Source organism: Lepidochelys olivacea (genome assembly GCF_965140295.1).
Source record: "Lepidochelys olivacea isolate rLepOli2 genome assembly, chromosome: 3".
NCBI lineage: Eukaryota > Metazoa > Chordata > Testudines > Cheloniidae > Lepidochelys > Lepidochelys olivacea.
Window position 1 is genome coordinate 91,106,272 of NC_140413.1, and position 11,964 is coordinate 91,118,235.

At 39.4% G+C, this 11,964-nt stretch overlaps 1 protein-coding gene across 2 annotated transcripts in view; it reads left to right on the forward strand.

Moving 5' to 3' along the window:
* NUS1 (NUS1 dehydrodolichyl diphosphate synthase subunit) overlaps positions 1 to 11,711 on the forward strand; it is a 32,477-nt gene extending 20,766 nt beyond the window's left edge. Inside the window, exons 4-6 of one of the 2 annotated variants that reach the window (XM_084624338.1) lie at positions 588 to 687; positions 10,118 to 10,207; positions 11,358 to 11,711. In XM_084624338.1, coding sequence (XP_084480464.1) covers positions 588 to 687; positions 10,118 to 10,207; positions 11,358 to 11,502 — 335 coding nt within the window. In that variant the 3' untranslated portion in view covers positions 11,503 to 11,711. Of the gene's footprint in view, positions 1 to 587; positions 688 to 2,149; positions 4,977 to 10,117; positions 10,208 to 11,357 lie in introns of those variants that run through there. The other variant, XM_084624339.1, reaches the window with a different exon arrangement.
* Positions 11,712 to 11,964: the final 253 nt, after the last annotated feature.

The following is an 11,964-nucleotide window of genomic DNA, read 5'->3' on the forward strand; positions in this document are numbered from 1 at the left end:
ACATATTGTTACTTGTCTACAGTCATTAAGAACAAATGGCGAAGTACAAGAAATTAAGCAGTTCATGCCTGTTTTTGTGTTTAAAGCACAGGGATCACTAGATAGTAAAAATCTGTCAACCTGTATGTTAAGAGCAGGCTGCCTTTTTTTAAAGTTCTTTGTGTAATAAATCATTAACTTTTCTCAGCTGTGTCCCAGTGATTGGGGCTTTTTGTGGAGAGTTCTGTGATGTGTTATGTGATGTCATGGTCAATATGTCAACTAATTTGATTTTTCACAGTAGGATTCTAACATGTCTTCTATATAACCAAGTCCCCAAATTATAGCTGGTGCAAGACATAGCAGCCCACTCTTACCAATGATGGCCTCAACCTCTTACTCCAGTTACTTTTAGAAAAAAGGAGCAGGGCTGATCTTTTCTCTAACACTTTTTACTGTCTCTTACGTGATTTGTTTTATTTTATGTATTTATTTTAAATGAACACATGCATATTGCATGTGAAATAAGTCTTAAAATTCTGAGTCTAAATCTCTAATCCTATAAATTTACTTAATTTCCCTCTCTTTTAATTTATTTATTTTTGTAGGTAATAAAGGTTTCCCTGACCCTGATTTAATTTTGAAGTTTGGTCCTGTGGACAGCACATTAGGATTCCTTCCCTGGCACATCAGACTAACAGAGATCATGTGAGTTGGTTATAAATCATTGTGAACCGGATTGGAATATATTCATTCTTTAACAGTTTTTTTAATTTTAAAGTAGTGCAGAAAGAAAGAGATTGAAATCCCTCCAGCAGACACAAAGCAAGTCCTAAGTTCTGCTTGAAGATGGTGATTGTACAGAAAGTATCTGTTCAGTGCATCAATTTTTACCATCTCCTATTAGAGATAATATTGATTGGTTCCCTGCTTTTGGGCTTTGCTTGTCTCCTACAAGAAGCATTTACTCCATTAGCTCTAGAGGTTTTTGTCCCTTGAAACCCAGATAGGAGTTACGTGCACAGATATGTTTTCAGTGTCTCTGTTCATTGATTGTTGTACCTCAGTTCCTTTTCTGACCATGGTGTGCAAAAAAACTTCTAAAAAGTGTCATGACCAGTTCAGTTAGGAGGATCCTGAATCCTTTTGTTATATGCCCTGTTTGATAGGTTCTTCAGAAAAGATTAAGTAGCATCTGAAATAGACCACTGGCTTCATAGTTGAGAAGGTATCAAGCCATCAGTTTCATGTGACAGCTGATATTAAGTTGTCTTTGAATTGTATGTGTTTGACCTTTTCTCATAACGAGCATGTGCCTTGCTGTTGATACTTACTTTTTCACTTAGAGTTAAGTTTTATGTAAGGCTCTGTTGCCCTCTGTCTACACATGGAGGTTGTTAAAATATACTTACTTGTCTGTCTTCTAGATTTAACTGAAGAGATGTTATGGGATCAGAGGCATTCTTTGTGGATGTGTTGGGGTTATTCCATGTCCAGGAGCACTCTGAATGAAGGCAGAAGTGTGTCTGACCTTAGGACTCCTACTGACAGACACTTCATTAATTGTCTTTGAGTGCTTTAATAGAAAAAGGGCTCAATCATACTTTCACCAAGAAGATTTAAACTCTTCTTCTGTGGTTTGAAAATATTTGAAAATTTCTCTGTGTTGTGGGAAGCAGCAACTCTTTGTGCTATTTGTGGGCTACTTCAGAAGCCAGTAGAAGAACCCTTAAATAAAGGGTATGACAATAGAATGGCAATGGTACTACGTAAGTTGCTTAAAAGTAGTCTCTTAAGGCTTTTCTACACGCTAATTTACCATATTTACACTGAAATAGCTAACCTGTCTGTAATTAACACGGTTTTTATTTTGGCATAAGTCTGTCTGTCTCTCACTTATTTCACAGTGCTCTGTAAGTGTCCACGGACAAACTTGCACCAAAATAAAAAACATGTTAATTACACCCAAATTAGCATTTTCAGTGCAGTTTGTATATAGATAAGCCCTTCATTATGAGGGTTATTTGAGGGGTACCAGAACTCTGCAGCTCAGTTAACCGTTGTTGTTGTGATTGTGATAATTAACCAGAAATTACATTTCCTTGCCTGGGCAAACTCCTTTTATATAAAATAGTTGCCTTAATGGCTCCTTCCTAATTTGTTTCCTCAGTTCTTTGCCTTCACATCTGAACATCAGCTATGAAGATTTTTTTTCTGCTCTCCATCACTTTGCAGCCTGTGAGCAGCGTTGGGGAAAATGACTTAGTGCGAAGCACTCTTGTCAGGCTTTCCATGGAAAGGATCCAGTATCTCTGTTTACAAGCATCCTGTGATCTGTACAAGTCTGGTTCATAGTAATTTTCTTAATTTATCAACAAACTCAATAAAGTGTCTTACCTTTCTAGAGAGTCTGTGCGTGTGAGTGAGTGAGAATCCGTCTGCAGAAAGGGGGAAACGCACAGGTTTGTTAATTTGTGCAAATGACCTTGTATACATTTTAAGCAGAGCTGATCAGATGCTTCATGCCCCCCACCTTTGTCTTTTTTTTCTTTCCAGTGACCAAAATGTTATGTAAGAATAATGTTGCTCTTTGCTAAGGGGAAACATTCATAGTATCATTGTGAAAACTACAGGGCAATATAAGATGTTGCCACATACATTGAAGGCACTTTTCAGTGGAAAAGTGGAGACTTGTCTGCCATTATATGCCCGTCCGTTCCTCATAGATGAACACTTGAGAGCCGTTGGCCTGGTTATCTTCAAATATGTTAAGTGTGTGTGTGTGTATTGCGTATATCGGTAACTATTCTGGTGATCATAAAAATGGAATGAAAAGGTTCCAGCTTACCCGCTGACAAGACAAAGCATCTAATAGGATAAAAAGCACAGGTAATAAGTTTCCGGAATCTGAAGAGGCCACAGATTCTTTCATTACCTTATTTTGGAGTAAGTGCATTAAGCAGCAGTCTGTTATGAAATATCCAGGGTGGGCTGTGGTTTTTTTTTTTTTTTGGAGGGACAAGGATGTTTAAAAGCAAAAGCCTTCTAAAAATGTACCTATAGCCCGAGATCTTCCCTTTTCTCTAGGACCCAGCGAAGCCAAATTCCTGTTGAGTTCAATGGACACTGAATTGAGCACCCATAGTTGATGAGATGACATAAATTGAGATTTCCAAAACATAATTATTATAAATGACTTTTTATATTGCACTGATCTGGTACTATTTTTAAAATAACTTTTTAAGTGAATTAAGTCTCTAACTGGATAAAGCAGTCTCAGATTGAGTTAAATTTAGATTTTGGGTTGCTGATTCTATTTTTCATTCTCTATTTAAGGAACAATACAAATTGCCACTGTGCTTTCCTTATTACTGTTTAGCCATAAGACAGTGTTTAATTGTGTACATTTCAGGGAAGTCTCCGTCAGATGTCAGTATACATAACTGAACTAGATATGTTCAAGACTGAGTTTATGAAGTCTGCAAATAGCAGTGAAGAGAAGGAATGGATTTAGTGAACATACAGTGCTCTTATTATGATTTTTTCATGTTTTGAGATCATGAACGATGAAGCAATGTAACCAGGAGTGCAGCATTAAGTTAATATCTGCATAAAGAACTGACAGTTATGGGGGAAAAAAACCCTCCATCACAGAATGTCCTAATTAAATTATTTAAATATAGAAAATACACTTGAAATAAAAGCTCTTAAATTGAAATTGTCATCTGTCTAAATGCTTTTAAGTATGAAAGAATAAGCAGTACCTAAAAAGAGAGCTGTACTGTTTGTTGCTGAATGTTTGTCGTTTTGAAACTATATCCTTTATTTTGTCCTTGACTTTATAGAATCGTTAGCCGGTTCTTGAACAAGTGTTTCAGATTTGTCCCCCTCCTTAGAGATTTAGTCCTCTTTTGCTTTCTCTTTAAGAAGGTGGGAAGCTTGGCAAAGCACTACATGGGAAAAATCTTTATTTCTTTTTAAAAAGGGAACTGTCAGGTTTTAAACTAATGGTTTTTTTTGTAAAATAACACACTATGCTTTGTCATGAATAGCTATAATGTTACAGTGCAGGTTGCAGAGATATTACTTGTTAGCATCAGCATTTTTTACTTGTTGTTTTCCTCTCCCTCCTTTAATATCCTATTACAGGTCCCAAAAGAACCTATAATAATGTGAACTGCCTCATTTCATGTCTTTTGTGAGACAAAGGGACACTGCTCTCAGCTGATCCTTTCAAGGATGTCAAGATGATCTTCCATATGGGTTGTAATGCCAGTACAGTGTATTTAATCTCATTTGTGGGGTTGGCTTTTGATGTTCACCCTGTTTCTACTATGATAAAACAAGATGGATAATTTAACATGCAATGCCTACTTGGGGTTGGGTCCCTGTAATTCCCCACTAAACATTGTAAATTTAGCTTTTGGGGATGGGATGAATGACTTGCTGTTGAAGAGAGATCTTGGGTATTGTGAATTAAATTTTTCTTGAGGCAGAGACCACCTTCATGTAAACATAAAAAAGGTTGTCAAGCAGTTCTGGTATTGGCAGTAAACAGAAATAAAACAGGAAAATGAGACTTAATTCTGTGTTTCTTTTGATCTTTTCACCAATCTGCAGACTGCCAAAAAAGACTTGCATTACCTGAGCTGTTTTTGGCCCTTAACAAATTCCTGAATAGTTTTACTAAAGCTAGTATTTCCTGTTTCAGAGCCAGACCTTAAGATTTAGTGAGCTGTGCCAAATACACTGTGTATATCCACAACTTGATCTTTGAATGTGTCATTGCAATTAGCTCCCCCGACCCCGGCTTGCGCTGTGTGAAGGTGCATTGTATAGCTGTGACATTCCGTGTGGCTGTGGTCTCTGGCTACATGTAAATAATGTGTAAAGCAAGTTTTTTTATGATTAAGGAATCAATTTATTTAACTTTATTATTGAAAGTTAAACCTGAATCTGTAAAACAAGAAACCAATAAAAATATAATCTTTCTACAGGCTATGGTGTTATATGAACACTTTCTCTAGGTTTTTGAATTGGGAGATAATTTATATGGCTCACAGTGGAATGGTATCACTTTTTTCTCTTCTGGAGTGTCCTGCTCAAAGCAGACCCTACCTCTTGAGTGAACCTCCAAAACATTTTTCGTGGACTGTCCCTCATTTTTTTTCTGTGAACAATTCATGTCCATTGTGTTCACATTATCCTATAGAGCATCTGCACTAGAGAGTTGATGAGATTGTGTGGGGATAGGGGTGGAAGGGGGGAGAATCTGAAACTTTTATATAAAGGGATCTAAACTTTCTGTTGTAGAAGGGGAACCCAGATGCTTGTTCTGGGGCTTGATTTTGTTTACATTTTTCTGTAAACAAGCTAGGAGATGCTAAGCCCTCACCCACCGGGGGTTTGTCTGTGTTCCAGTGATTCTTGGCATTAAAAAGTAATACTTCCTTCCATAATCTCCAGTTTAGAGGAGGAAATAAAAAAGGTTTAAGTGGCTTGTGATTAGAGCTGGAATTAGAATGTACTAAGCCTTGATCTACCCTGTATTTAGTCCACTAAACCAATATTCCTCTCCGAATTACTTTTCTGTAGCCCAGTGATCACATTAGCCATTCAGCTGTGGAGTAGCTTCAGCTGCCAATAGCCAGCTAGGGTGAAGTCTGTGATTAATTTAGTGGAGTTTAAAAGGCATGACTTCATACTGCAAGTTGTGCTGAGGTCTCCTTCCAAAATCAGGAATCACTGAATAATGGGCCTCAGAGGCAAGCTCTGATCTGCCTCCACAGATGACTGAACTCTGAATAACCTAGTGATCTGTTGTAGGTTTCCCCATATTTTCAACCTTAATAATTTAGTCTTCAGAGTGTAGATCTAAACCATCTTTTCATGGGGAAAGGTCTATAAACAACTTTCTTAAACTTTAAGATGAGATTCACACTAAAGATCCTTAAAATGAGGGAGTAGATGCGCAGTTGGATTGGTTTTTATCAGTAGTGAAAAAGCACTTAAACTTAGAGACCTTACATGTAAGGAATGTTGTCTCAGTTCATCATAGCAGGTGCTGGTGGTAACCTCTGTGATTTGGTTACAAAATATTCTTGTGATAACTTTGTGAAACTGCTTGCACGACTGAAACTTGGGAAACTTATCCCAAGCTGCTTCCTAGGATCTTGAGTTTCTGCTAGAGTTTCTCTTAGTGGAAATGGAGATTTCTCCATCTTAAACAATATCACTATGTACACACAGCCGTCTTGTCAAGCATTTTAGAAGGGTTGATGTCAGGATTTTTTGGAGCAGCTGGACTGAGCCCTATGGGTAGGGTCCAGCTGAGATAATGCCATTTTGTTAAAGCTTTGTATTCACAAGTGGAAGAATCCACAAATTGTATGTTTGAGAGGGTCAACAAACATGGACAAGGGTGATCTAGTGAATATAGCATACTTGGACTTTCAGAAAGCCTTTGTAGTTAAGAGCCTTTGGTGAAGGACTAATTAAGCAGTCATGGGTTAAGATGGAAGGTCCTGTCATGGACCATAACTGGTTGGTTAAAAGACAGGAAACAAAAGGTAGGAATAAATGGTCCATTTTCAGAATGGAAAGGGGTAAATAGTGGAGTCCCCCAGAAATCTTTACTGACACCAGTGAGGTTAAACATTCACAAATGAGCTGGAAAAGGGGGTAAACAGTGAGGTGGCAAAACTTGCAGTTCTAAAATTACTCCAAATAAGTCCAAAGCAGATAGTGGAATGTTACAAAGGGATCTCAGAAAACTGGGTGACTGGACAACACAGTGATGAAATTCAGTGTTGATAAATGCAAAGTAATGCACATTGGAAAACATAATCCCAACTACACAAACAAAATGATGGGGGTCTAAATTAGCAGTTACCATTCAAGAAGGATCTTGGGGTCATTGTACATAGTTCTCTGAAAACTTCTCCTCTATGTGCAGTGGCAATCAAAAAAGCTAACAATGTTAGGAACCATTAGGAAAGGGATGGTAAGACAGAAAATATCATAATCCTATATAAATCCATGGTACACCCACACATTGAATACTGTGTGCACTTCTGGTCTCCCCCTCTCACATGGAAAAGTTACAGAGAAGGGCAATAAAAATAAGGATATGAAACAGCTTCTATACAAGGAGAGAATAAAAAGACTAGGACGGTCCAGCTTGGAAAAGAGATGACTAAGGAGGTGGGGGGACCTGATAGAAGTCCACGAAATCATGAATGTTGTGGAAAAGTGGGTACGGAGGTCTTATTTACCCTTTCACATAACAAGAACCAGAGCTCACCCAGTGCAATTAATAGGCAGTAGGTTTTAAAACAAAAGGAAGTACTACTTCACATAGTGTGTAATCAACCTGTGGAACTTGGTTCCAGGGGATGTTGTGAGGGCCAAAACTGGACCTGGGTTCAAAAAAGAATTAGATAAATTCATGGAGGATAGGCCTACCAGTGGCTATTAGAACAAGATGGTTAGGTATGCAACCTCCTGGTTTGGGTCTCTCTAAGCCTCTGACTGTCAGATACTGGGACTGGATGACAGGGGATCTATCACTTGATTACCCTTTTCTGTTCATTACCTCTAAAGACAGGATACTGAACTAATGGACCATTGGTCTGACCTAGTATGGCCATTATGTATTTTGCACCAGTTAATCAAGCCCCCTAAACTCTGACCCACAGTGAAGCGTCTTGCATTTGGAAGTGAGTGCCCTGTTCTAGATTTCCCCTGCACACTCTACTCCCTGTTTCAGACATCCTGTATAACACCTGCCTGTGATAATGGGAAGTCCATTCTCATGTAATACCCAACGCTTGCTGCAAGTTAACTACACCATAGCCCTGAACATCAGTATATTTTTTTCTTTGAGCTGAACTTTTATACCTAGCTAATATTAGCTTCCTAAATTACTTGCTGCTGTGAAAATCATTGAGCTGCAAAGTCACCCGAGACCATTGTGAGCTCTCTGCATAGGATCTGAAGAGAGGTAAATTTGGGAAAACCTAGACTCTGCACATCGTGGTGTGGACCTCTGGTTTGCGGGGAGGGGGGTAGCAAAGCATTGGCAAATTAGGCATTCAGCACAGTGGCTCATGCATGGAAGAGCTAATGATTACTTGGGTTCTCTGGTTTGTGGGGGCTGAAGCCTGATAGTTGCTTGTGGGGATACTGTACTTCTGGGGCTGCAGGCATTTTATCCCCTTGCTGACCAGTACAAAAATTTTCATGAGAACTGACTTGGGTTATAAATACTTAATGTGCCAAAATTTAAACAGCCAGAGAACTGAGAGAGTAACTTGGTTTCAGAGGAGACTTAAAGTGATGGACATGGACACAAGCTACTTGGAAACAAGGGCTCTCCCCACAAGATTTTGGTTATATTGTAATTTGCTCTTTCTTTTTTACCCAGTTATACTTAGGATTTATAGGGAAAGAGATGGTAGATTTACTCAAAGTTGGCTTTTCTGAATACTACTATTACTTGAAGAGCAGAGGTGGCTACTCATAAAGACATATGTTTGTAGAGGTTGGCACAATATAGAATCCCTCCTGAATTCTGTTGGGGAAGGATCCTCATTAATTGTGCAAATCTCAACTCTCAGCAAAACCCACAGACTCCATTCTGCCTTTTCAGTCAGATGCTTGACTTTTGTGAACAGTGGGGGGAGAGAACAGCTAGAACAAAAGCCTAAGGGGACTGCTTGTATTTTACTTATACAATATTTATCTATTGAATGTCCCATTGCTTTTGTATTATGAGGGAGGGTAAATAGGAATGTCTGGTAACCTTGGAAAATGTGATAAAGAGATGATACCATGCACAAGTAAATTTGATCTGGTTACATTCCCAAATATGGATACCACCTTCTCACCAAAGATGTGGCAATAACACATAAAGCCAGCCAGCCAGCTCAGTAGCCTTTCAGGCATCTGCTGCCTCCACATTTTCCACTATAGCTATGCTGGCACGTTCGTGTCCCCTTCTAGTTTAAAAATCCTTTCATGATGTGTGCTTCCCTGGCTGGCCTGAGGTTGACAGCAAGAGCAATGAGTTATCATTCAGTGTCGTAACACCAGCTCTGGCTAAAGCTGTGGAGAGCAGGTACTGGTCACTGTGTAGTACACGGGGGTGAATGCTCTGTAACCCTATGGATAAAAATCCCATGGAAACTTCTGGGGGTGGGGGAGATCTAAAAACCTTGTTTACCTTCATAATTAAAAGAAAATAGACCCTGCTGTGGGTCCTGCCATACCTTTCAATCAGCTAAGGCTTACAGGAGGGTTATCAAACCACCAAGAAAATCAAATGTACCTTTTTTAAAAAAAAGAGAGAGAGAGATGCAAAGCATTTTCTTGCCCTTTCAAGCAAGCATGACCGTACGCTGACCCAGTCATATGTAATTCCCCCACAAAAGGGGCATGCTGCAGGAAATGTTCATGTTTTGGATTCATATTATGTCAGGCACATGGGTCTTAAACACATCCAACTTGGATTACTATTTAGAAATGAATGCAACTTCAAATCCAATGTTACTGACACCATTTACTTCCTCCAACCAATTGAAATACCACCATATGTAATTAGCAATATATCACTGGGTTTCAGCTTGGAGCAAATGAGTTCCTAGGGACTCTTTAGGTTTAGGACTCTAATCCAAGCATTCCAACAACAAAGCAGTACTCAATCTGAAGTTCTCCCTCCAAAAGCTAAAATTTCAGGAGGAGACCACCCATTTCCCAGTCAGAGAATTTTTATCTACATACTACTTTATAACTTTCTCAAGAGAGATCTGTCCACTTCATGTGCAAAAGACAACCTCCTCAGTATCCTGCTTTTTACTTTTTGTTTTACCTACTTCTTTAAAAGTGTTTTACCAAAGTGCTACTTATCTTTTTGGTTTTCCTCTATACATGAACTCTTTCCAGCTTCCCATTATAAAATTACCTATTCATCAGAGCACCTTTCCTGGAGAAGACTCACAAAGCACTTATTACACATGTTCTGGAACAACATGGATTTGTCAATACTACTAAGAGTCATATGACTCCACACAGTTTATTACATCTGGGGAAGTCCTAGATGCCAACTTTCAAAGTGGCTTTTGTTTTTTGTTTTCTCTAGCTGGAGCTGGTGCCCAAGATACCACAAATGTCATCAATTCTCCAGTTACATCTTGAAGACTCTGATGGCTTCCTGGACTGATGTACTGCTGTGGGTGAAGTTCTATGTACTTCCTCTCAAGAAGTTTTTCATTTTCCTTAGCCCACAGTCTGTGTCCTCCCTAGTCCTAGTGCTCAAAGGAGCATAAAGAGAACATGCTCGCTCTCTCTGTGGCTAGAAGAAGTTAGGTACTCAGATGGACACAGAATGTCAGGGTTGGTGGTGACAATCAGTGGCCATTTCAGAAGCTCAGTCTGTTCATGTTCCCTGACTGAGCTCCAACACCATATCAAGTGGCTTGAGCTCAGTGCGATCAATTATGCCCTAACAACCCCAGCTCCGATCCTGATCAACAGGCATCCTTGTGATATCTTACAATGCTTTCAGCAGGGGCTTATAACAATGAGCAAGAGAGAGGTACCAAATCCTTGCTCCTTCTACAGGAGCCCAATTTCCATTCTTCTTGGGGAGACAGGAATCTACACAAAAGGGGAGCTAAACATGAAAGATAGATCAAGTTGGTAAAGAATAGACCTGGGAGAGTGGAGCCCAAGCTCTTTTAGGGGAGACTTGGGGCCCTGTATACCCATCAGTTGACCTGTTTACATTTGGGACCAGACAAAGGTACTGAAATTTTCCTTCCAGATATAGCAATGAATAAAGGATTGCTGCAGTTTTGCGCTTCCCCCATTGTCAAAAGCATTATTGTGGGTTTTATTACCATTCATAGTGCTCTCCAGTACTATTCACCAGAAAAAGACAGCAGAAGTGAGGCTGATGGCTCCACATTCTTCATGGCTCTCAGATCCAGTTCAAATGGCACCCATCACTCTGGTATTCTTCCCCCACAGGAAAGACCTGCTCTCACAAGGATCAGTTCAGCAGCCAGGTCCAAAGAAAATGAAATTACCGGCTTGGTATTTGAGAGGCACCAATTAAAACAGGTTATTCAGACATATGCATAAGCACTTTTCTTAGGTTCCAGAAAGTACTCCATGAATAGCGCATTGTTCTGAATCACCTACTATGTTCACTATAAAATTTTAGAGCTCTCTTCACATCCAGAGTATACCAGAGGTTCTCAGAATGTGGTTTGTATGTGGGCAAAAAGATGGAATGAATTCTTATGACCTATAGAATACAGAGCATATTGTAGGGGTAAAGGTTGTATTAACTCTTTGCACACCTTTGCCCTCTTCAGGTGTCCAGTACGTCTATTGATGAAGCACCAAACTCCACAAGTCTGCTTACCAAAAGGGATTGTCACCAGGAAGACAACCTTTAGAAAGAATATAAAATCACTACTACTAAGGGATCAAAAAAGGATAGTTGGTATTAGATTTTAGTTCCCTGGCTGCATTTCCATATTAGCCTAAGCCTGATTTGTGAAACAACTCTGAGAACGCTGACGTCCAGATGAAATGATGTCTTGTTCTCACGTGCTGCTTCTAGCAACGTTGGAAAAGGTCACCAGTTTTACCCTTGCTTTGACTAGACTCATGCTAATGTCTTTGCATCCTGCCTTAAATAAATAAACCAAGTCTTTGAAAATCTAGTTCTTGTTCTGTAGCATGTATCATCATCATTCCCCCACAAAAAATGGGTTAAAATGGCTAAATCTCCTCTGAATGGCTGTTGTCATTCACTCAGCCATGGCAGCCTCCTGGTTCAAAGGATCATATGCAACATACACAGGTCATGTAGGGGGCCATCTGGTTATCTTTCTACATCTTCACTAAGTTGACAAACATTCAAACTTCTTCTCTTAACTTACCCCAAAATGTCCAGTCCACAGATCCATCCCACCC